At 40.8% G+C, this 27,222-nt stretch overlaps 1 protein-coding gene across 1 annotated transcript in view; it reads right to left on the bottom strand.

The window, feature by feature from the left end:
• Lepr (leptin receptor) overlaps positions 1-27,222 on the bottom strand; it is an 88,293-nt gene that overhangs the window by 5,074 nt on the left and 55,997 nt on the right. Inside the window, exons 14-18 of the mRNA XM_036177185.1 lie at positions 20,617-20,833; positions 16,357-16,539; positions 14,980-15,075; positions 13,405-13,510; positions 12,167-12,242 (exon numbers count right to left, since the gene is read on the bottom strand). Of these exons, the coding sequence (XP_036033078.1) occupies positions 12,167-12,242; positions 13,405-13,510; positions 14,980-15,075; positions 16,357-16,539; positions 20,617-20,833 (678 nt within the window). The remainder of the gene's footprint in view (positions 1-12,166; positions 12,243-13,404; positions 13,511-14,979; positions 15,076-16,356; positions 16,540-20,616; positions 20,834-27,222) is intronic.

Raw genomic sequence — 27,222 nt, forward strand, 5'->3', positions numbered from 1 at the left:
GACCAGAAAAATAAAAATCTGAAAGCATAGACCATGAATATTGATTTCAAACTTTAGATGCCCTGATAATTAAGCATATGCCCCAACTGAACTACATCAAACCCACACAGCGGTCACAAATGTACACGTCTCTATTAAGCTCATCATATGTTAGTTCTTAGTAATTCAAACAATAGTTTAGGTTTGCTTCCCTCCTTGAAAATGTAAACATCTTCTAATACTCTATGGACTGTTGGGAAGTTGGTACACTGGGTTCATCTGTAGTGGTCATGGGAGACTTCAAAGAATGTCCGGTCTCTGTTTAAATAAAATAAAACAAAATAAGAAAGCAAAATAAAAAGATCATGCAGAAAGCCAAAGATAAAAGATTCCAACCCCTCTCTTTTGGTGGACTAAGGCTCTATTATGTTCTTGTGTTGTGTTGCAGTGATGTGCTTAGGGAAGGGGAGGATGGGCATCTGGAGGGACTTCTCTCACTCCCTGACTGGACACCATGGATACTCTAAGGACAGGTTGATCACCGCAGTAGGGAAGACTACAGCAGAAGAGGTAAAAGAACGAGTTTAGAGAATAAAAGGGGGATAAAATCAACAGTAATACCTAAAGTTTGAGGGATGGGAAAGAATAAGGGTTAAGTGATGAGAAGAAGGATGGAAAGGAAAGAAAATAGACTTTGTTCCTTGGATGTTGATTTTTAAGAAATGAAAGTGATATGATAGTCAAGAGTGGAATCACAGAGATGCTTTCATGAGTTTTTTAAAAATCTACTTGATAAATCTTCTGATGCAAATCTTCCTTTTCTTGAAGCCTGGATGAAAACCTGCAGGATTATCAGGTTAAGATTACACAGGTAACCAGTGCAAAGTGAAGACCCCAACTTAGTGCTCTCTACAATACAATGAAAGAGGAAACCATTTTCCCAAACACTGGCAGGAAGAAGAGTGACCATCCATCTTTCCTTTGCCCTCTGGATGAGGTATACCTAGGCTGATTAGTTCAATGTCTTTTCTGGTACTTTACTACCCGAGACTGTAAAGGAACAGGACAATAAAGGAGAGCAAGGCACACACTATGAGGCCAGTGCTCTGATGGACGGAGCTTGGCTGTCTCTAAATAAAACTGATGGCTCCCCAAATCAGCCTGCTCTTCCCCACATTTCCAAGGAGAATCTAACTGTTCCAGATAATTCCTGACCCAGATCTACAGTTGTTAGGCTGCCTGTCTGGAGGCCTACAGCATGCCAAAAGTCTGGGACTCTTTAGGTCCCGAGGAAAGGCTCCCCTGACTCTTTGGGTTACATTTAGCCTTCATGAAGTGAGTTGTTTAGTGCGATGTTGCAAAATTGAAATGGATGGACACAAAGAGGTGGGGTTGAGGATGAAGAGCCTGATATACAAAGGAATGGGGCTTGTGGAGGACAGAAAGGAAGGATAAGAAGGAGGGAGGGAGGGAGAAAGGAGAGAAAGAAACACTTAACATACTGTAAAACAAGCAATTTAATGTAAAATTTATTGTGATTCTCCACAGCTTCCCTTTAAATTGTCTGTTCTAATTTAATTGTATAGATTTGGGATTGGCCTAAATCCAGTTTGTGGTGTTTTTATTGCAGGGTTTTTTTTTTTTAATGACAAAGTTTATAAAATTAAAAAAGGATGGTATTGAAATAAAACAGGCATAAACCATTTTTGGATTTAACAGACAAAATAATAAGAAAAAATGCAAAACAGATTAAGGAAAATTGAGGTCTTTTATACTATGAAATTGGGATTACAAGAAAAGCAAGTATTTTGAATTTTTACTATAACACGTTTTTCCACATCAAGGATTCAGTCTATAACATTCTGATTCTTGGTGCACACAGAGAAAGTCCATAGAGGATCCTGATTTCAGAGAACAGAATAGAGACACTTGCTGTTCTGATCCCTGGAGACTATTAGGATGCCAGGATGTGAATAAATCAAATGCTCATGATCTGAGAGAGAAAATAGACAAAGAATTGCTGTGGATACCGCTCTGTATAAATAAAATGCCTACTGGCCAGTAGCCAGGAAGGAAGTATAGGCGGAACAAGCAGAGAAGAGAATTCTGGGAAGTGGAAGGCTGAGGAGAGAGACACTGCCAGCTGCCTCCACCACCACCACCATGAATACCAACATGTAAGATACTGGTAAGCTACAAGCCATGTGGTAAGGTATAGATTTATAGAAATGGGTTAATTTAAGATATAAGAACTAGATAACAAGAAGCCTGCCATGGCCATACAGTTTATAATTAATATAAGAGTCTGTGTGTTTATTTTATTTATTTATTTTTCTTTCTTCTTCTTCTTCTTCTTTTTTTTTTTTTTTTTTTTGAGACAGTTTCTCTGTATCTTTGGAGCTTTGGAGCCTGTCCTGGACTAGCTCTGTAGACCAGGCTGGCCTCGAACTCACAGAGATCCACCTGCCTCTGCCTCCCGAGTGCTGGGATTACAGGTGTGGGCCACCACCGCCCAGCATGTGTGTTTATTTTATAAGTGGGCTACAGAATTGCTGGGGCTTGGTGGGACCCGGAGAGAAGCTCTCCAGCTACAAAGAATAATTCAAATTCAATTCTAAACCAGGGAGAACAATTAGAGTAACACTCATCAAGAAAAATGAGCAAAGAGATCTGCAGACCAGACGGTGCCTGCCATAGGCAGTAACTGCAGAGAAAGTCAGTCAGCCCTGCTGAACACAGAAGGGATAGTGAGTGTAGAGATGGCAGGACAAAGACTTTGGCATAAGAAAGAGACTGTATCTAAAGCAACAGTTTGTTCTCAAAGCCATGGAAGCATAGTCTAGGGGGAACAGCATAGGCGTGGGATACTGTCATTTCACAGTGCAGATGTCTGGAACTCAGCTATACATACTCATGTGGCAGCAATCTCTGCTCACACGGAATCACCCACCCCTGCCCTTCTGCTTTGTCCCATGTGAGTGGAAAGCAAAGGACTGCAAGACATTTCAGGGATTCTGAGGTAATAACATTCAAGGTAAACAAGAAAACATGAATTAAGAGAACAGAAATTTCATAGACTAGAAGCAAATTTTAAAACAAAAGTCCCACAGTTGGCATCTCTGGCAAGACTGACACAGGGAACCAGAACAGATTGCTCTGATGGAGCTCTCAGCTAAGAGGATAAGGCCACGGTCTGTGAAAGTCCAACAGCCATATTGGAAAAAGGAAGGTAACAGTGTCTCAGAACAGAAGACGAAAACCCACCTCTGCAACAGGGCCCAACGGCCAACAAATGTGGAGGTGACAAGGAGAAAGACACATGAGAAGAAGTGAGCAAAGACAGAGCAGGGTTTCCTCATGCTGACAGGAGACAGAATCGAAACCCCTTACTCAAGGCAAACGGGAAATCACCTTAGTTGGCAAAGTTCAGAACGTCAGAACTAGCAAGTTTTTCAAAAGAGAAAACTGCAAGGAACCAGCAAGGAAGGAAAGGTCTGAGTGGCCACACAGCTTTGCAGAGGCATCACCAGCTGCCAGAAGTGAGGCAGGAACGGCTGCAGAGTCCTGCTGGGAAGAAATCCACATTAAAACAACTACCAGCAGGACAGATGGAAAGAAGGTGGACATGGAGACTGGCTTGCCACACAGGGAGACTGTCTAACCAAGGAAGAGGAGGAGAACAGTCTGGGAAACAGCCTGACTAGAAACCAGGGCCTGGAACATTCCAGAGTGATGACTGGCAGCCCTTTTCCTGAAGTCTAGTAGAGGCAGTGGTGGGATGACAACAGGGGGATTTCTGGGCACAGCCCAGTCTCCGGTGAAGACACGACCTGGATAAGGCAATGCACATAATAGAAACACGCAGGTTAAGATGCATACAGACTGGAGGGAGGGAGGGAGGTGAGAGAGTCTAGGAAAAGAAGCAAAAGGAGAATAAAAGGGGGAAATGAAGCCAAATAACATTTGATTTAATTCCTTGATCAAATGGAATGATTCTCATTTTTCATTTAATGTTTCTTTTTTTATAGTTTATTTAAATTTATTTTATGTGCATTGGCGTGGAGCTGTCAGATTCCCTGGAACTAGAGTTACAATTGTGAGCTGCCATGTGGGTCCTGAGAATTGAACCCAGGTCCTCTGGAAGAGCAGTCAGTGCTCTTAACTACTGAACCATCTCTCCAGCCCCAAGGCTTCCCATTTTTTAAATTCTTTGACTTTGGAAACAGCAAGAAATGTAACAATCACATTATACTACTTGGCTCTCCGTGGAACAAACATGACACTAAAAACAATATACATGTGGTCCTTTAGTTCTCTAGTTTTAAAAATTAACCCATATACCAAATAAAGCACAGTGTAGTGACAATTTATAGAGATGGGGGAAAAAACAGGGTGAAATGGAGAATAATAAAATAATTTTTCTTAAAAATATGGTAGTTCAAAAAGTTTCTGTTTGAAGAAAAAAATAAGTAAGTTTTTCTAAAGTTGCAGAGAACTGAGAAAGTCACAGAGCAGTGTGCAGTCAACCTGCCAATGCCCATGTGTCCGCGGCAGCACCTCCATGCTGCTATAGGAGCAGACAGAATTTAGGGACCTAAAATGACCCCACCGAGAAGGCTCAAAGCAAACCAGTTGAAAGTGTTGGCAGTTGTGGGGGGTGGTGAAGCAGGAGACTCCGTTTTCAATAGTTGATGCTAAGCTACACACTTGTATTTCTTTCTAAGTCTTAAAAAGCAAACAGAAGTGCCAGGACATGCACCAGAACAAACACTGGAAGCTAGACTTCCTGCCAGCAGTGGTGGTGTGCTGCTCAGAACAGAGAAAGTTGGCAAATGAGCTCTCCCATGGGGGAGAGGAGAGTGGGATTTCACAGAATGGAGACACGACCAGGCCAATGGTGAGCTGGAGGAAGCCCTGTCTAGCAGATAGAGCTCAGCAGAGTCTGAAAAGACAGGGGCAGTATGCCAACCTTGAGGAGCCCTCAAAGCAACCCTGCTGATTAATGACACAAATCTGTACCCTTGCAGGAAAGCCTGGAAGCACAAGGAAGGTCACACACACCGTGTGTTCTGAAAGGAGATTCACAGAGCAAGGGGAGTGGGCAGTGAGGGGGACAAGCAGGACAAACTGTGTCTGTCCTCCCTTTTATGAGAAGTGAAACCTACATGAGAATTTAATGATATTACATTCTTTTTTTTTTTAAGATACCATGTTAGTATAGAATTCTTTTTGCATGCTGAGGACTGAATTCACAGCTTGCACATGCTAGGCAAGTGCTCTGCCATGAAACAGCACTCCCAGATCCTGTGTGATTCTTCTTTGGCCTCTAGTCTATGAAATTTAAAGAGAGAAGAATGTATTGTGCACAAAAGGATCCTGGGAGAAGCATCTTTAATGAGGTGGCACCACCCTGCTGTTTACTAGCGGTGTCAGACATGAAACTAAAGAAAACAGTTTTGAGAGTGAGTCCATAGATGTGGGAGTCAGAGGCCAATCTCAGGTGTCCATCCTTCTCTTCTACCTGGTTGGAGACAGTGTCTCTCTGCTGTCCACCACTGCTTCTACCACCCTAGCTGGCCTGCAAGCTTCTTGGAATTTTCTGGTCTCTGGCTCCCACCACACTCTGAGAGCACTGGGAATAGAGACACCATGCCACTTTACCCAGCTTTACATGGGTTACCGTGGTTCAAACTCAAGGTCTCATGCTCACTCGGCAAGTGTTTTACTCACTGACTCATTTTCCAATTTTAAAAAGATGCTAGTATGCTGGCTTTTGCATCTTTTTTATTTTGTTTGTTTTTTGTTTTTGTTTGTTTTTCAAGACAGGGTTTCTCTGTGTAGCTTTGCGCCTTTCCTGGAACTCACTTGATAGCCCAGGCTGGCCTCGAACTCACAGAGCTCTGCCTGGCTCTGCTTCCTGAGTGCTGGGATTAAAGGCGTGCGCCACCACCGCCCGGCGGCTTTTGCATCTTTAACATGTATATTTAGTGAGTGCATGTAGTGCTTTGAATGAAAATGGGGCCCACAGGCTCATGTATTTTCGTGCTTAGTCCCCAGTGGATGAACTGTTTGAGAAGGACCAGAAGGATTAGGAGGTAACGCTTTGTTAAACCAGGTGTAACCTGGTTGGAGGAGGTCTGTCCCTGGGGGTGGGCCCTGAGGTTTCAAACGGCTACCCCAGGCCAAGTGTCTTTCCCTGCATATTGCTTAGGATCAAGAGGTAAAGCTCTCAGCCACTTCTCCAGCACCATGCCTGCCTGGGTGCCACTCTGTACCTTGCCATGTTGATAATGGACTAACCCCCTGAAACTGTAACCAAGTCCCCAGTTAAGTACTTTCTTTTGTAAGAGTTGCCTTGGTCCTGTTGTCTCTTCACAGCGGTACAACAGTGACTAAGACAGAAGTTGGTGCCAGGGGAGGAGTTTTGTTGTGATAGGCTGTTGTTGGAGGAGAATGGAAGACACTGGAGCTTTGGGGTAGAAAAGTGACTGAATGCTTTAAGCAGATCTTACTGGGCCATCCCAGTGGAGGCATGGGACAGTGGTGCACAGGGAAATGTGGATGCCCAGCTCAAAAAGCTTCAGAGGGAAACAATATTAGTAGCCAGCCTAGACACCATCCTTATGAAATTTTGGCAGTTAATGAGGCTGCTGTTTGCCCTTGTCCTAGGAATCTGATGTAGGCTAAATTTAAGAGCTTTAGAATAATGGTATTGGCAGAGGGGTCTTCAAGACAACCTAGTATTGACTGTGTCATGTGGTTATTAGTAATCACTCTTAGGCAGATCTACAATGAAAAGGAGCAAGTGAGGCAAGGAGAAATATAAAATATACAGTTTGAGGAGAAAAAGAGCAAACCCGGAAAGATGATGTTGGAGCCTCGTCCTGTGCTCAAGGAGATGAAAAGTTTGATGCTAGATAGAATATTGGAAGTGGTAACCTCAGGGCAACATCCTACCCAGCTAAGCTTTCAACTTATGAAAAGGAATTAAAGGAAAGCTTAAGCAGCAAAGGAATCCATCAACAACTGAAAGTTTATGCAAACATAATACAAGAGGGGGCCCAAGTTGCAGCTCCAGCAAACATGGCAGCTTCAGCCACAGGGTTCTGGCTTTAGTGCCAAGGATACAGGAATGGAATTGTAGAATCTTCCTCAAAGATTAAGGAAAGCCAATGAGACCAGGCATTTGGCAGGGCAGTCTGCTGCATGGAGGCCCAAAGTGGCCATTGCATGAAGCTCTGAAAGTGAAGCCTAGATTGTGTTGGAAACCCCAGGATGATGGAGATGCCACAATCATAGGATATATGCCAAGGAAAGCAGCAGATATGGTATAGAACCAGCCCAAGAGAGAGAGAGTTTGGAGTTTGCCCTGCTTGGTTTCAGTCTTTGGTCCAATATTTCCTCATTATGCCACCTTTCCTCCTTTTGGAATGGCAATATATATATATATATATATATATATATATATATATATATATATATATATATATATATATATATATATATATATATTCTGTACCATTGAATGCTGGAAATATGTAATCTGCTTATTTATTTTGATTTTACAGGGGTTACAATTAAGAGATTTCCTTGAGTCTCAGTAAAGGAATGGACTTTGGACTTTGAAACAGTGTAGAGACTATGAAAAACTATGGGAACTTTTGAAGTTTGACTAAATGCATTTTGTGTTATGATAAAGCTACAAGCCTATAGGGGCCAGGGAGTAGAATGTGGAAGTTGAATGAAAATGGCCTCCATAGCCTCATATATCTGCATGCTTAGTTCTCAGTTGATAGTTTGAGAAGGATTAGAAGGATCAGGAAGTATGACCTTGTTGGAGTAGGTGTAGCCTTGTTAGAGGAGGTGTATCCCTGGGAATGGACTTTGAGGTTTCAAAAGTCTGCACCAGGCCCAATGTTTCTCTTTCTGTCTTTTGTCTGTGGTTCAGGATATAGAGCTCTCAGCTACAACTCCAGCACCATGCCTGCCTGTGTGCTCCGACATTCCTCACCATGATGATAATAGACTAATTTTTCTGAAATTGTAAGCAATCTCTCAATTGAATGGTTTCTTTTATAAGAGCTGCCTTGGCCAAAGTGTTCCTTCACAGCAATAGAACAGTGAATAAGACAGTATTGCTTTTGATATAATATAAACATAAGGAAAGGAAAAAATGTGAAACGTGGAGGGAATTAATTTTAGGAAAATTTTAGAGATGAGATTAGATGTTTAGGACTTGCAGGTATAGAGCATATCCATAAAAAGCAATGCTCCTTCAAATCAGGATTTAAAGAACAAATTAAAGAAAATTTTTAGATTTAAAACATATTACTTTTTAAAAAACTACTGTATGTGAATTGTTTTTTGTTTTTGTTTTTAAAAACAATGGGTTTTCCTTGGCTGTTTGCTTTACAGTGTATCCTGGAGCATGAATTTGCCTGCCTAGTCCTTTGCCTTAAAATGGATATACCATATTTTGCTCATTCATTTATTATTTGAAGGCCATTTGGATTTTTTCAAATTTTGGCTATTATTGATAATTCTTTTATGAATATTAATAAACAAATATTTATGTATTGTCTCATCATTCTGTTGGTAGAAACTTTAGGGTAGATTGCTGAGCCCTGATTTCACATGGGGAGAACTGCCAGACTCTTTAAAAGGCCCACACTGTTTTTACATTCCCAAGGGCGGTCTGAGAGCTTCAGTGTCTCCACTATCTAGTATTTCTGTCTTTTCTGTGATGGATATCCCACAAGCTTTGGAAGGTACCTTGTGGTTTTAACTTGCATTTCCCTGATGTCTAAAGATGTTGATCACATGTTCACTTGCTTTGATATCCTACAAGCTATGGAGGGTACCTTCTGGTTTTGACTTGTATTTCCCTGAGATTTAAAGAGGATGATCATGTGTTCACTTGCTATGATGGACATTCCACAAGCTGTAGAGGGTACCTTGTGGTTTTGAACTGCATTTCTCAGATGTCTAAAGATACCATGTGTTTACTTATAAATATAAAGGCAATTTTGTCTTTTGCATATATAGTATCTAGAAAAATGCATAGTCAGATCCTGTACCTACAGTTTTTTTTTAATTGTGTTAACATATATGTAACAAACAACTGAGCATCTCATCTATCTTTGAGTGTGTGATTTAGTGAGTATTAACCACACTAGGGAATACAATGTTAATATGACATTGGTGGCAAGGATATCACTTTGTCAGATGGATCTGAGTTTGAATCCAGGTTTTTGGAAGACCTGGTTGGGTATGTAGTCAGGAGAAGCTACCAACTCACCCTCAGCCTGTCTCATCATTGATTCTTAATGGTGTATCTTTGTTATACCCTAAAAATACATTAAACACTGTGACTACATATACTGAAAAAGAGAAAGTAAAGTATTTGCAAAGATTAAAAAAAGAATTTCTCACAAATGACGATATTCATAACCAACTGTCTTCTTTAAAAAATCTACCCTTTAGGGACTGGAGAAGTGGCTTAGCAGTTAACTGTGCTTACAGCTCTTCCAGAGAACCTGAATTCATTTCTCAGAACCCATATCAGGTAACTCACAACTGTCAATTCCAGCTCTGGGGCATCTGGTGCCCTCTTGAGGCCTCTGTGTATACCTGCATATATATGTGCACACACACACACACACACACACACACACACACACACACACACACACATATAAATAAAACCTTTTTAAAAATTCACTTCAATCTACCAGTCTCTGGAAATTTAGGGTGGTGTTTTAATTTACTTAAAATACCTGCCAGATACTCTGCTAATTACAGCATGACATTCAGCTCCAGCAAGGGGGAGTGAGACAGCAGACAAGTCAGACTCTAAAGACATTCACTGATTCAGCCAGCCCATGTGCTCTCATTTCTACCAGGCATTCTCTGGAAAGGAGGAAGCATTTATCTGGTACTGGTCCAAAATGCATTTGCTGGGGTCAGTCTAGTCATGCCCCTGTCTTAGGTAAAACTTAGATTACCTTTCCACAAAAATATGAAGTTAAAATGCCAAATATGCCAGGCTGGAGGGAGAGAGATTTTAGCTTCCTTTTAGAGGCAGTATAATGACTGCCTTGAAGCTTTACAGTTTTTATTTAGATGGGCACTTGGTTATTTTAATTTAAAAAAGAAAAACTTGTATTTAAGAGGAAAACTGGTTCCTGGTATTTGCAGTTTGAGAATGCATTACCAGTTGACCATGATGGTGTCTACACTTTCATCATGGAGCCAGATAATGACTACTCATCAGCCAGGTCTGACTCAAATATCACTCTTTCGTCTTTCCCTTGTGCCTGTTTGTTGAAACAGTGTTTCTATGTAACCTATATAGGCCTTAAAATCACTATGCAGCCCTGGAATTCACAATAACCCTCCTTCTTCTGCCTTCCAAGAACTTGGATATGAATTCTAGGTGTACACAACCACAACCAGATCAAATGTCACTCTCTTAATTATGCCCACTCATACCCATCCATGCTCAAAGACAGGTTCCCACATCCTAGTCCTCAGCACACTGCAGCTTTTGGTTGTGAAGTGATTTCTATTGATAAACTGATTAAGTGTTTATCTTCCCCACCAGATTGTTCAGTCCAGGAACATGCATAGTGTTTCTTACCAATGGAGCCCCAAGGAATAGCAAAGTGGCAGAGGACAGATTTTGAGTAATGTTACAAATAATAAAATGAATACATGAGTGAATACACAGGTGAAAAATGAACAAATGTTACAGAAGCAAACAGAGATGAGTTCTTATTCCTTCAACAGAGCCCCTCTTCTCAGACCCTGCTCTTATTTCTTAGAAGACAAAGAGGAATTCTTAAAAATCTGTTCTAGAGTTTAGCAGCAATCTCTCATTATCTATAAACATTCGCTCTGTGTACATTGAATAAATGTATGAATGATGCATGTGTACACCTGAGATAGCACCATGATTATGAGAAATGTTATTTTATGAATTAACTGTGGAAGAAAAAGAGGAGTGGTATTTTCTGAATTGAGAAAAACTCGGTAACATTACTGAAGGAAAAGGAATCCAGGGTTAGAGGCTGGGAGAGCACAGCTGAGGAGTTAGAGGCAGATGCTATCATTATGAAAAGCAAAGATTCCACAGAGTGAATGGTTAAATACAACACTCCACAGCTGCCTCTTCGGAAACAGGGTGGTGTTTCATCTGATCAACGTCTCTGATTCAAGCAGGTGAGCTGCTCCTGGTGCTTACAAGAGCCCTTGCTTGTTCATTCACAGACTGACTGCAATGCAGTATTCTGTTGACTGCAAGTCATATGCCATTTGAATGTTGGGGGATCAGTTTAGTGGGCTGCCAATAGTATTTTTTTAAAAATGAAAAAGGCTTTTAAAAACACCCTATTTTCTCTCTCCTCAGCAAGATGAGTCCCACAAAATTTTCTCTCGTTTTTCCATATCTATATATCTGTGCTAGAAGAGAAAATGTGGGTCATGTCAATATCTAGAACAGTTACAATTAGAATACGTTCCAAATGGGAAAGCTAATGCTGGTTCTATAGTAAGGTACCTCACCAGTATAAACTTTGTTTTTCTCTTCTACATTTGATGACAGAATACCCCAGGGGTAATGCAAAGGCAGCAATAGTCTAAGATGTATAAAATGTAAACAGGAACATGAAACAATAACCAATACTTATTAAGATCTTTCAATTCTGCAAGTGTTGAAAATCTTTTTTTCAACTACAAATCTCCATCACTGTAAGTTTTGTTATATTGTATCCTTCCAATTGTAGTATCTAAAAATAACACTGTCCTTGTAAGTAACTGTGAATATTAAATAGTAGAAACATAATATCGATTCTAAACTTCTTGCCTCAAGACAGCCAGCCATTTATATAGAAAAAATAATTTAGTCAACTATCTATTCTCCATCTATAATGTTCCTTCCTGTTGTAGTATTTATTTTTATTCACTGTGACCAGGGAAAAAGATAGGTGTGCTGTCAGGTCTCATGGGATAAGGGGCTGAGGTTGTTTCCTCTGATCAAATCCCTACACCCAGCTATTACTAAGGACAAATAATGAACAGACTTGCCAAAATGAATTGAACAAAATGAAGCCTTTTAAGCTTTAAAGAAGTCATGTGGTATCTAAAGTGCAACCATAGATACTCTGGGTTAAAATACTTAAAAAGTGACCTTTTGGAAATTAAGTCCTTGTGCCCAGGAACAATTCTTGGGGTTTGGAACATCTTCCCAAAACAACTTTTTCATTCTGCAAAGGAGAAACGAAGCCCTGTAATTAGAAGGATGTTCAGAATGAAAACACATTAACAGTTACCAAGCACAGAATCAGCATGAACTCATGGATCACCTCAGAATGACCAAATCCAAATTCACATTTGGATCCACAAAGTGTTCACTAAGTTTCTATGAAGACCAAATTAATAACCAACCCTTTCCTACTGAAAGCTGTGTGACAGGCACTGTACTAACTCCTTTGCATAAGTTTTCCTTAGAAAATATTTTAAATGGCCATCACATGGGCTATCAGAAACAAGCCCACTTGTTATGGTCCCATCCCAATCATTCAACTAAAGCAGGAGATCAGTCTGCCATGTCTTCCCTCCTTCATCTGATAGAGGACTAACACTTCTATGGATGTGTGTGAGAACACCTCATGAGCTGGGCGTCTCAGCAGAGTAGTGTGGCACCCATAGAGCTACCGGGGAACTCAAGGCCATTTGTCAAACCAGATACCTCAGAGCTTTCTGAAGCACTGTCCTCTGAGGAGCAGAGTGCTGCCTGCTGCCATGATGGACTGTGCTGATCACCATGAAACATCTGCTTTTAAGATCTTGTGATCAGAGCTTGAGAGATGGCTCAGACTGTTCTAACAGAGGTCCTGAGTTCAATTCCCAGCAACCACATGGTGGCTCACAACCATCTATAATGAAATTTGGCGCCCTCTTCTGACATACAGGCATACATGCAGACAGAGCGCTGAATATGTAATAAATAAATAAATCATAAAAAAACAAATAAAATAAAACTGTTATTAAAAAAAAAAAAAGACCTTGTGATCTCACTAAAATCTTCAGTCCAGACTGCAGAGCTCTAAAAGCCATTTTTACCAAACCTAAGAATATACTGTCTAGGATTTCCTGTTACATGTCAACTGATTCCTGAATGCATATAAAGAAAAAAATTTTAAAGCTGAATTCTGCCTTCAAGTTTATGTTGTCCTATCGAGATGACAAGCCATTTCCTGAAAACAACCTTTCCTTTTGTGTCATGTTAATTGTATACAGAATTCATACAAAGACATTTTCAGCACTTTTATACTTATTAATATTATGAGCTAGGCTTTATGTCAGACTTTGAACATATTTAAGTTATACTCTTTATGGGAAAGCCCTTCACACCAAGTGCAATACCTCTGGTGTGAGATTAACAGTGTTCCGAGCAGCAGGACACAAGAAGAAATAATGATGGGCACAATCACATACAGCCCTGCGTCAGTCTGCCGCTTGTCCATGTCATCTGGAAGAGACACAAGTCAAGCCATCAGCCACTTGAGGAGACTACTCTGTCAAATCATCTACAGAACACATATTCTAATTTCACCAGAAGTGTGCATTGCCTCCAAACATACAGAAACTTACAAATGAAGACATTAGGAGCTGCAGAGGGGCCTTAGGGGTTGAGAGCACTGGCCGCTCTTACAGAGAGCCGGGGTTCAGTTCCCAGCACCCACATGGCAGCTCACTACCATCTATCACTTCATTTTCAGGATATCTGACATCTGATTCCCTCTCCGGCCTCTGGAGGCATTAGGAATGCACGTATGTTCAGGCAAACAGTCATCCATGTAAAAATTAAAACAAGTATTTTTGAAGGAGAAATAAAAATGCATTGTGGCCACATTACTAGTTGTTTTCGAGTATTGAATTTGAAAGTTACAAAACATTATTTTAGAATGATGTACTTGCCAGGCTTCTCCATCTAACCATTTTTAAAGAGCACCAACTAAAGTTGCTATGATGAACTCGCTATCTGCTCCTGCAGACCCTGTGGCCAACACCTGCCAATCTTCGTCCATGTAGCTCCAGACACACCGGTGGTGTCCTTGCTGCTTAAGTCCTCCGGGCCTTTGCAAGAGCCATTCTGGGCTGATGTTCTTGGGGCCGCTTCAGCCACATGTTCATTCCTCAGGGCGTGACACATGGCACCCTAGCTTGAAATGTTCTTCCCTTCCAGTCTCAGAGCTTCCAGGCTCAAGGGCCAGAGCCCACAGAAAGACCATCTAGCCATCCTTTCCTCACCACATTTTAGCTCCCTGTCTCCATCTCATGTGCATTTGCCATCAAGGTACTGGCATTGCATCTTAAATGATGTATTCACTGACCATCACTGCCTGTACAGCATTGAGACCTAAGTCCCACAAAGGCAGGCTTCTGTTCACCATTCTGTCTTTGGTCCTTAGAAAATGTTCAACACACACTTGTTGAACAATAAATAATTACTATTCTAGAAGAAACTAAAATATTTCCCCTTTGAAACTGCATTATTGGGTTGCTTGGATTTAACAACTTAAAAAGTAATGAAAAGTTAAAATATGGGTAAGTGCAGTAATTCAAACAGAATATGCTCAGTGAATTTAACTCTACAGTTTTAGACAAGAACATTTTTTTTTCTTTGAACAACCCAATGACACATCTCAGTAAAACTCTCAGATCTCCCATGATCCTATGAGGAAGAAATTAGTCTGGTAATAGCATAACATAGGAAATACATAGAGACAGAAAAGTAGGGCCTCAGCAGGGAAAGTATTTACCATGCAAGTCTGATGACCTGAGTTCAATGCCTCAAACCTGGAGTAGAAGGAGAGGGTTCCCAGAGGTTGTCCCCAGGCCTCCACTTGGGTGTGGGGCACATGTACAGAGAATCAGTGCTAGCACATTCATCACACATACTTTTTTTTAAGAAAGAAAATGCATTTATTTTTTTACCTTGGGTGAAACCATTAATTATCTTTGGTTTCCCAACTCCTTCCATAAATACTGGATAAAGACTAAACTGATATTTCTCAATGGGAATGAAGTTATCTGAAAGAAACAAAAAAACAGTAAAAGTTCGTGTTAACTAAGAAGAAGACCTATATAGAAAAATACAGGCTATGCTGTCCCAACACTACTCATTATTTAAAGATAGGCTTGATGGCTAAAGGGATTTCAGAAATAACCTAAACACTCCAAATTTTGCTAGTAGTAATGACATTGATTTTCAAATAAGTGTTCAAAACTCTTCCTCAGATACAAATGACTGGTTTTCCAGGGACATGCTTTAGTGAGAGCAGAGTGTGTTCAAGTTCAAGACATTTTCTCTTCTGCTCCTGAATTTCCTACTCCAGGATAGCAGTGTTCTCCTTCTCCTATCATCCCCAGGGTAGGGAAGATTCTCTTCCTGTGTGAACTTAGCTTACTTACTCTTCCCATTCAAGTAGCCTGCAGAAGTCACACAAAAAAATGGGATGGAGACTAAGGAGTTCTCTTGTGCTATCTGGGGATGTCAATAAGGTGGAGAATGGTGATCCCCCACAGCAAGGTTCAAGACAGATCTGGCAATGATTCTCACAGATACCAAGGACACATGACCAGCTGCACATAAGAGGCAGAGCTCTGAGGAGCCTGCATCCATCATCTCTGACTTATAGGACAGAGTAACCACCTACAGCAGTGATCATGAACTTGGTCCCCTGCTTATAATTTATAAATACAGTTAGCCTGAGGCTAAATTTGAGGTGTGAGGAATGAAAGGTAAGTGTGGGTCCTCTAGAGGCAGGGCAGCCCCCCCCCCCAACCTCCTTCTGGCTCTGCTGGAACTGTTGCTCTTCTATACACTTACCTTTCAGGCTAACTGGCCACTCTTGGAGGGATTACCCTGACGTAGGTCAGGAGGTCCAAAGTCCTGAGACTTCCAGCCTAGCTTTTCTACTCACAGCTTAGTGACATTATAATTGGGGACTGAGGTGGGGGCAGGGAGGATTTGGCAATAGACCTTAGAAGACATTAAAAAGTAAGATGGAAGCAACAGGAACTCAACTAAATAAATACCTTAGGTACACTTTAGAATAAAAGGCTATACGATCGTCACATATTCTGACAGAAAGGGTTGGGGAGAAGGTTTAGGACATCTGAGTGCATCTGTGTAAAACATAAGAGAAAAATGCTCACAGAAATACAGCAAACATTCTGACGAGGCAACATGAGTATAATTCAGTTGGCAGCACTTGGTGTCTGCATTTGGAAGTTGTCATTAACCACTTTGATATCTAAATTCCCAATCTACAAGGTCATACTAACCCACAAAAAGTACTGGCAACATACCATGGATGTAATACTTCTTAACATTCCAAGGGATTCTAAGCCATTTCATTCCATCATCTTCATTAAGATTCTTCCACTCAATAACCAGGTACAGCAGACTGTAATCCCCAGATGACAGGGTCCAGGAAAGGAGCACACAGCTGCTGCTCAGGGGGTAAGCACTCAGTGACTCCACGGCACTCACTGAGGGGAAGAGGAGGAACTTATTTTCAGTTCAAGATTAAGGAAATTTTACTAACAACCTTGAGAAATAACCAGATGCAGGGAGAAGGAAGAGGAGGCAGGCAATTTTTACCAATGTCATGGGGCTCATACCATCAGAATTTGGGATTTTATGATGTGAAGAAGAAAAGCGATTCTACCTCAAATCTAAAAATGGAATTTTGGTAGGGTCAAAATTGTTCTCAGCTGGAATCACACACAAGCCTATTAGCTAAACTCTCCGATTCCCATACACTTCTCTCTCCCACTGGTGAGTGACATTAAAAAAAAAAAAAATGCCCTCAGCAGAGTCCCTTCAGAAAGCCTTAGTAGGTTTCTACATCTTAGGAGGCCATTCCTATCATGCCTACATGGCCCCACAGGCCATGTCTCTACCTACTTTCGGCTGTGTCTGTTTTCCATGCAGAAGCCACCCTGATCTTCCTGCATCTCTTTTCCTGAGCTGTGAAAACTTGACCGGTGTGCATCTATGAGAAGCTAAGACTTCTCCACTCCTAATCTGTGGGAGGAAATTTGGTTCCTAATCAATATCATTTCCTCAAGATGGTTTCTCTACCCTCAACCCAAGATCAAGTTCTTGTTTACTTTCTTTCAAAAAATCATATTCCTGGTCAGACATGGAGGCATATGCCCTCAATCCCAGCATTGAGAGGTAGAGAGAAAAGCAGATCTCTATGAGTTCAAGACTAGACTGGTCTATATAGTGAGTTTCAGGCCAGCCAGGGCCATATAATGAGACCCTGTCTCAATCTCTAGGTCCCACATTGAGGTGGAAGGTGAAATCAACTCCACTAAGTTATCCTCTGACCTCCACACACATGCTGTAGTATGCGTGCCCATAAATACACATCACATACACACACTCAGAAAAATATAAACATACTAATGTGTTTTATTTTATTTTATGTGCACTGATGTGAGGGTGTCAGATCTCCTGGAACTGGAGTTACAGACAGTTGTGAGCTGTCATGTGGGTGCAGAGAATTGAACCTGGGTCCTTTGGAATAGCAGCCAGTGCTCTTAACCACTGAGCCATCTTTCTAGTCCACTAATGTGTTTTTAACTAAAAATAATAAAGTATCTTTAAAAATTTAGAAAGTGTTCTGAGCTTTAAAAAAGGAATAGGAAGCCAGGCAGTGGTGGTACACACCTTTAATCCCAGCACTCGAGAGGCAGAATCAGGTGGATCTCTATGAGTTCAAGGCCAGCCTGGTCTACAGAGCAAGATCCAGGACAGGCAGCAAAACTACACAGACAAACCTTGTCTCAAAAAAAAGTGGGGGGGGGGGATATAGGGCATATTCAAACAATAATCAAATACTTCATTGCTGTGGATATTGCTCTGTGTAAATAAAGTTCTGATTGGCCAGTGGCCAGGCAGGAAGTATAGGCGGGACAAGAGAGTAGAGAATTCAGGGAAGTAGAAGACTGGAGGGAGACACCGCCAGCTGCCGCCATGAGAAGCAACATGTAAAGACACTGGTAAGCCACAAGCCATGTGGCAAAGTATAGATTAACAGAAATGGGTTAATTTAAGAGAGAAGAAGTAGATAACAAGCAGCCTGCCATGGCCATACACAGCTTCTAAACAATGTTAGTTTCTGTGTGCTTTCTTGGTTGGGTCTGAGCAACTGTGGGACTGGCGGGTAAGAGAGATTTGTCCTGACTGGGCCAGGCAGGAATACTCTAACTACACTTCATGAAGGAAGTGACCCTTGGAAATGTTAGTAAGTTGGTAGAAACACCAGAAATGAGTACTTTTCCATTTAAAATGGCATCTTCAATACAAAATACGGATTAGAAGAGTCTATTGAAAGTGGCTCTTGGGTCGGCAAGATGGCTCAGCAGGTAAAGGCACCAGCCACCAAGCCTGACAACCTGAGTTAGATCCCTGGGGACCTACATGGTGGAAGGAGAGAACCAATTCCCACAAGCTGTCCTCTGACCTCCATACATACTCTGGCATGTGCATCCCCACCCCCAAATTAACTAACTTTAAAATATATTTTATAAAAGAAAGTATAAATGCTCATAATACTCAAATATAACAACATTAATTAAAAGGTGAGATGTTCACTACTCACAAGAAATAAAGTCCACAATAGTTTCCAACTCTCAGCAACTAATTTGAGTCCATATAGCATGCCATACAACTATTTTTTTTTTGAGCTGAGGATTGAACCCAGGGCCTTGTGCTTGCTAGGTAAGCGCTCTACCACTGAGCTAAATCTCCAACCCACAACTATTAAAATATATAGCATTTTATATACAAGTATACACTATAAATATACTACATGTAAATATATACAATAGTAATATAGTATGCACTTATAGAATACTACATACAATAAAATGTTTTATAGTCTAATTTTTAAAGAGAGATAGTAACTCGCTTCCATTGCTTCAAAAGGGTTAAGTATTATATTTACTAGAATATTGTGTTGTAGATGAACAAAACTAGTTTGCAATGTATTTCCTACACAGGGAATAAGTATGAAAATATCCTGCTCAGAGGATGATTTAGACAAGAAGGGCTGTGCAGAGGTTACAGACTAAGAGGGGGTACCCAAGCCCAACTGATACCCTGCAGTGCCACCTCCACACCTGAAGCCCAGAGAATATCATGGAAGAGACTGGAGGAGCCAGAGGCTCGGGACATCTACTCTTAGATAGCATCCCCTAGACATGAACTCTAAACAACATCATTGCCTGAGCAAAAAAAAAAAGCATAATGTCAACACCAGTTGACATGCCAACATGGACAGAGGAAATCCCACATGGTCCCAATGAATCGCTCTCTGACAGGCCCAAGAATGGCAAACATGCTCTCGCCAGTCTTGCCCACCAACCTTCTCTCTCCCTTACTAAACCACTAGATTACATTCCTAAAGCTAGGCCCTAAGGTCTCTTCCCTTATTTGGCCACTTCCTTATGCCTGACTAAAACTCCAAGGTCCAGCTATCAAAATACCAAGGTCCAGCAATCAAGATCTATTATTTGGCCACACTGGCTAACATGTCCAATCAGGACTTGCCAACTCATCTTACCACAGACTTCCCCCTTTTTCTCCTTAAAACCCATTATAGCAGAGCCACCTGTTGCTGTCTTTGTCCAATCCAGAGGCAGTCCACCCATCCCCCATCCCCTCTTCTCCCTCTGGGGTAATGAATCTTCTTTGTGCTGAGAACTTGGTACCTGAGTGTGTTCTGTGCCAACTCCGAGGGCCCCCACACCCACCCCTAGATGAAGATGGTGATCAGTGGATGCTCAGAGAGGAAGAATCAGTCTCCTCCATGGATGAGTTCCCTCACACATTGACTAATCCCAAGTGGTCATCCCTGGACACACGGACATGTGAGCAAAGCTAAAGAGACTCAGTAAATTATATAGATGTGTGCTTAATATTTAATAATAAAGAAGAGATCACGAATTTTAAAAGAGGGTACAGGGGGGAATTGGAGGGGGAGGGAAGGAGAGGCGCAGGAGTGATGTAGATGCAGTGCTATACAAAATGCCATGCAAGCAGGCCACATCATAATTTAATAGTAAGTCTAAAATAATAGTGATGATAATAACAATAATAGGATTCTGTATGAACCACCATATGCTGTGGATATCACTCTGTGTAAATAAAGTTCTGATTGGCCAGTGGCCAGGCAGGAATTATGGGTGGGACAAGAGAGAAGAGAATTCTGGGAAGTAGAAGGCTGGAGGGAGACACCGCCAGCCGCCGCCATGAAAAGCAACATGTAAAGACACTGGTAAGCCACAAGCCATGTGGCAAAGTATAGACTAACAGAAATGGGTTAATTTAAGATAGAAGAAGTAGATAACAAGAAGCCTGCCTCAGACATACAGTTTCTAAACAATGAAAGTTTCTGTGTGCTTACTTGGTTGGGTCTGAGCGACTGTGGGACTGTCGGGTAAGAGAGATTTGTCCTGACTGTGGGCTAGGCAGGAAAACTCTAACTACAACCATAAAAACAAATAAAATAAACAAATAGACAGGGCAATCACCTACTTCTGAGCATCTCTTACCTTTACTCATTGACCATGAAAATGTCAGATTAAAATTTGCTGGTGAAGCACCAATGGAATTGATGGCCAGAACTGTAACGGTATGCACTTGTTCTGTCCACAGGAAAGTGAGATTGGTCTGATCTCCCGCGTCTTCTGACCACGTCCCATTGTGGGCAGTACGATGCTGCACCACATACCTCTTCACACTGCACAGGGAATCGTTTTTCATCAGTGGCTGGAGTAAACACAAAAATGAATTAGTACATGGACCACAGCGTTTATACCAACTGAGCTCGTAGAACTCTGATTATATTCCCTCCAGGAAGCAGGAGTTAAACCAAGGCAGGCACTGCTCAATCCAGTGCTAGTGTACTGAGGAGGGGTGGAGGTTGAAACTGTATGAAATGCAGTAGGCATGGACCTATCTAGGAGTCGTGCAGCACAGGGAAATTATTTTCTCCCTCTTCATGGTTTTCTTCAGGCTCAGAGACTAAATTAAAGGCAGTGAAGTAAGAACACAGTCAGGACACTCGAAATATGAAGAATACATAGGAAATACTAAGAATCTCCCATTGTAGAGAAAGACTGACAAGAAGTTTCCTCATCTAACTAGCAAGCAAAGGCTCAGGTTCTGGGAAGAAACAAGAAGGCTCAGATGGTTATCACCACTTTGTGAACTGAAGTAAATCCGCCACTATTCTCCTTAGGATGTGCTTGGAAGATTATCTAGAGCAAGAGGAGTTTTTGCAAACAAAACAAAACCTTGAAAGTTAACAAATAACAGAAGCTATTTGGGCATTCTGTGTGGCCCTGGGCATTTCTGTCCCATAGCTTTCTATTTAAAAGAAATGATACTGTGCTATGGAAGATTCCTGTGTAAAACATATGCCAGATGGGCTGGAGTGACGGCTCAGTGGTTAAGAGCACCGACTGCTCTTCCAGAGGTTCTGAGTTCAATTCCCAGCAACCACATGGTGCCTCACAACCATCTAGAATGAGATCTGGTGCCCTCTTCTGGTCTGCAGGGACACCTGCAGACAGAGCACTGTATACATAATAAATAAATTAATTAAAAAAAAAAAAAAACATATGCCAGCTCCATGCACTTCCATTCTGAAGAGTCCAAGAATACCCTCCCTTCCCAAATAATCACCTTTCCCTATGGCAGGGAAAATTAAATGCTACCAATCCCTTAGAAAGCTACAAAGATCTGGATTTTATACCACAGATTAGAACGAGTGTCTCCAAGTAACACTGAAAAGATGTATGTATTCTGCAGGGGGTGGAATCTCGTGGGCAGTAGCAGGGGGGAAGTAAGATGTAAGAAAAAGTCTCTAAAAAATACCAGTTTTATTTCATCTGAAAAATCCCATGTCATTTTGGTATGTTAATATTTATTTATTTTTATCCATAAGTAAAAAAAAAAAAAAAATCAAGGATACTAAAAGATGCTCATGGCTCCCCTGTGCATTTACTGCTCCAGCCCTAAAAGGAGCATTTCTCTCAGTCTCGATTTTTTATGACTGAATAATAGTGTTGGAAACACTCTTCCCTCTTTGAACTGTCTTAACTTTTAGGCCCACTTAGCTTACAAAATCAAGGATATATGCATGTATACTGACCCTGCACATATACATATCTCTAAATATGTCTATAAGAGCCCACCTGTGCTTAGCATGAGCTTATGCCGATCTCTAACTCCAGTGTATGATGGTGAGAATCATTCTGGCTGATTCTCTTGCGAGTCTGGAGCTTCCTAAGAGAGCAGAGAAAAATCTGAGCTCTGCCCCATTCATCTTAATTTTTCCAATCCAAGACATACACTGACATAATAACTACTAGCCTACATCCCTGAAAAAAAAACTGCACAACTCCAAAATGTTTATGTAGCATCCTCTACTTTCACTCTTCAGACTCATTTCCAAAGTTAACTAAGCCTTTTCCCTTGCCACCCACACTGAGGTAATTTCATACACTTATGATAGCCATAACCTAATCTGTATTTCATCCTTCAATCCTCCAGTCTATGGTTTTTTAAAAATCTGTATACTTGAACGTTTGTTCTTTGTCCTATGAAGTTTCAGGTTTGGGCAAATGTGTAGTGTTGTGTGCCTACCACCTACCATTTCATTTTCTTTTTCTTTTTCTTTTTCTTTTCTCTTTTCTTTTCTTTCTTTCTTTCTTTCTTTCTTTCTTTCTTTCTTTCTTTCTTTTTTTTTTTTTTTAAGACTGTGTAGCTTTGCACCTTTCCTGGAACTCGCTTTGGAGACCAGGCTGGCCTCGAACTCATAGAGTTCTGCCCCCCCTCCCCCAACCAGTGCTGGGATTAAAGGCATGCGCTACCACAGCCCAGCACCATTTCACTTTCTACTGAAGAGTCTCACTCTGTAATAATGATTATGAATACAGTGGTCTGAATAACTCATGTGCAAGTTTTCCTGTAGAGAAAGTTTTTTAAGTCACCCAGGTAAGCATCTATAAGCATGATGGTCCATCAAGGATACATTTAGCTTACAAAGTGGCTGCACAAGTTTGCATTTCCACAAGCAGCAAACCAAGTTTCTTGATGCTCTGTATTCTCAATCAGCAATCTGAAATATCTTTGAAAAGAAATCAGCCATTTTAATAGACGTGGAATCATACCTCATTGCTGTTTTACTTTGTAAATCCTCAACAATGGCAAACAATGTTGAGACGCCTCTCATGGTTTTTTTTTTTTTTTTTTTTTTTTTTTTTTTTTGCCCCCTGTGGGTCTGCTTTGGTTAGATATGTAGACTAGACATTTGGTCTACATTTTTATTGAGATATTTGTTTTCCTACTGTTGAAGCTGCAGTGCCCTCACTACAATGATATTTTCATTCTCTTGACAATCTTTCCCAAGTCAGAATTTATTTTAATTAAGTTCAACCTACTAACACTGAAAAACTGAAGAACATTCGTGAGATTGCTGACGTCAACACTTTGGCCACCAAACCTGATGACTTGAGTGTGATCACTAGAGCCCACAGGGTGGGGAAAGAGAAGCAACTTCTGTAAATTATCTTCTGACCCTGCACATGTGTCAGGGCTACTCAAGAGTGCACACACCCCACAATAAACAAACCACAAATAAATACATGTAGAAATCATTGTCTTAAAATGTTGAATGTCACACCTCAAGGACAGGTTAGGGACATGGCTCAGTTCGAGGAGGCTCTAATGACTGAAGGAGGAAAAGGGAATGATGTGATAATACAGATGTGATAAAAATATTCCAGACTCAGCATTTCCAACCTGGCATTCAGTGGTGCTGCAAACCAAAACTCATGAAGTGCTAACATGACACCTAAGAAGTTTCAGATCTGTGAGCATTTTGAATTTCAGACGTTTGCTTGGAAATGTTTTACTGGTAAAGAGTGCACAAATATTCCAAAATCCAAAAACCTCCAAAAAATGCTCAGCCCATGTTTGATTATTACCCATAAACAAATATTCACAGTCCTCACTGATATATAACTGGATAAATAAATTTGATGCAACATAAAAGTCTGCCACGAGAAAGAATTCTGTCATTTTTTTATAGATTCTCCACTTATAAGCAAAAATTTAACTCTCATTCCTCAAGCAGCAGCTTGTCACAGTGACTTCATTCCAAAAAGTACAACATAGAAAGGGAGAGAGTCACCGTGTGGTGAGAGGCTACACAGTTCCCAATGCCATCTTACCAAGAATCACCTGTCCTGAGATAGTATGTAGACTTAATCTAGCATGACAAAATGTTGCTTAAAAATGTGTACTTTGTACCCCAAACCCCATTTGGCTACCTAATCATTAGCAAACACCAGAATATCTGGGAGAAATTATACAAAATTCAGCTTGACAGGAATAGTTATGAACTGTAGTTACAATGATATCAGGATTTTTTAATTAACTGTAACAAATGTATCGTATTAATATAAGATGTTATTCATAGAGAAAACAGGAGGTGGGGATTTGAGAAAATTCTCTATGTTCTTTGCTATTTTTCTATAAGTCTAAGACTACTCTAAAAGAAAGTTATTGCAAAATATTTGTTTACACAGTAAAGATGTATCTCTGCCTAAGGTACATTGTGATTCTTTTAATAAAGAGCTGAATGGCCAAGAGCTAGGCAGGAAAAAATAAGCAGGACTTCTGGGAAGAGAGAGGAATGCTGGGAAGAATAATCTAAGTGCATAGGAGACACTAAAGAGGTCTGACATACAGTACAAAGTAAAGGTAACTGAGCCGCATGGCAGAATGTAGATTTAAAAATACGTGTTAATTTAAGTTATAAGAGCTAGGTGACAATAAGCCTAAGCTAGAGCCAAAATTTCATAATTAATAATACATCTCCATGTCATTATTTGTGGGCCAGCAGTCCAAAGAAAATCCAATGAGAAAGCATACTACAAAAAGTTTTATATGCAAAAATGTCAGAGAAATAGTTTTTATTTACTTTAAAAATACATCCATTTATTTTTTGTTTATTTATTGTGTGTGTGTGTCTGTGTATGTATGTGTGTGTGTGACTGTCTGTCTGTCTATGTGTTTCTGCCATGGTGCATATGTGGAGGTCAGAGTACAATGGTAGAAGTCAGTTCTCTCCTTTCACCATGTAGGTCCCAGGGATCAAACTCAGATTCATTATGCTTAGTGGCAGGTGTCTTACGCCTGAGCCACCTTGCCAGAAATTCAGAACTTGTTTTCCATGCACGTACACTTACCCTGTAACTCTGAGGGACATGCAGCGCATAGACTGCATACTCTTAGGAAATCTTACTCTAGCTTGAGAACCTGGATTAGGGAGGTGATGTGCTTTGGCTCCTGAATATCTCCACCAAAGCCCTGTGTCAAATGTTTACCATCAGCTGTGCTGCTGGAGGGGAGGTACAAACTTTAGGAGGGAAGACCTAGTGAAAAGGAGTGAAGTCATTAGGGGGAATTCCCTCAAAAGGCGTGTTGGAGTTCTTCTCTTTCTCCTTGCTCTCTTTCATGTTCCTGCTGCCACTTGGGGAGGGTCAGTTTCTTAAGCCATGTGCTCCCACCATGATGGTCCCAAAGCAATGGCACCAACATAACATGGAGCTTTGAAACCCTGAGCCAAGGTAAACCTTTCTTTTATATATATATATATGCTGTTTGTCACATGAACTTTGTTAGTGATGCAATACAGACTAACACAGAAACTGGAATCACTGAACTACTGCTCAGGTTAGGAAACCGAAGCAACACAAAACAGAAACTGAGCTAATTAAGGGTAGTTCATCCAAGGAAAGGCAGTCAAGTACTTTGAGAGACAGTAGGCTAGTAAAGATGTTATCCCTGCCCTCAGATCAACCCTGAGGAATCTATACCATTCTACTATCCAATATGACAGCCACTAGATACTTGCAACCATTTAAGTTTAAGTCAATTAAATTAACTAAAAGTGAAAATGTAGGTTTTGCAACACACTGGATGCAACTCAAGCAATAAAGCTGTAGGTGGCTGCCATGTTGAGCAATGCACACACAAACTGTTCTTGCCATTATAGAAAGTTCTACCAGGCTACATCACTGAGGAAACATGGGAGGCAGGCATAAGGTAACCATAGGAACTACCTAGAAAGAAAAGCCATTGTTCTGCTCAAGGGCATGATGGAGTATGAGGAAGGAGACACACAATAAACAAACAAACAAGCAAATGTATTTTTAAAGTAAATAAAAACTATTTCTCTGACATTTTTGCATATAAAACTTTCTGTAGTATATCCTGGGCCACAAGGCAGTTGTTACAGCTATGAGGAGATAAAGACAAGCTACTTAGATTCTGTTCATGGCTGATCCTTGACAACGCCTGAGCAATGTCACTGTCCATCCCCCTCTGAAGAAATATTCACTATCCAAAAAATATCAGTGCCAATTGTTAATGTTACTTCCAAGTAAAAATGTTGAAATGGAAGACAGTTTAGAAACTACATTACCATGTAAACAAAATTATTTAGTAACTGGAATGTTAAACTAAATGCATAAAACTCTTTTTTTTTAATTTAATTTAATTTTACATATCAATCATGGGTTCCCCTGTCCTCCCCCCTCCCGCCCCCACTCCCGCCTTCCCTCCCAGTGCCCCGCCCCCATTCCCATCTACTCCAGGGCAAAGACTCCCCTGGGGATTGGCTCAACCTGGTAGATCCAAGACCCAGCTATACCACTCTTGGGCATATACCCAAGGAATGCTCAATCATACCACAAGGGCATTTGCACAGCTACGTTCATATCAGCATTGTTTGTAATAGCCAGAACCAGGAAACAACCTAGATGCCCTTCAACTGAAGAATGGATAAAGAAAATGTGGTACATATACACAATGGAGTACTACTCAGCAGAGAAAAACAATGACATCATGTGGTTTGCAGGCAAATAGGTGGATCTAGAAAAAAATCAACCTGAGTGAGGTAACCCAGACTCAGAAAGACAAACATGGTATGTACAAACTCTTACATACCCCAATTTTTATATAGGGGTTGGTCTTAGATCAGGAAACTATTTTTTTCTTTCTTTCTTCTTTTCCTTTCTTTTCTTTCTTTCTTTCTGTTTTTTTTTGTTTTTGTTTTTGTTGTTGTTGTTGTTGTTTTTCAAGAC

This window comes from Onychomys torridus, chromosome 2 (genome assembly GCF_903995425.1).
Source record: "Onychomys torridus chromosome 2, mOncTor1.1, whole genome shotgun sequence".
In the NCBI taxonomy this organism is placed as follows: domain Eukaryota; kingdom Metazoa; phylum Chordata; class Mammalia; order Rodentia; family Cricetidae; genus Onychomys; species Onychomys torridus.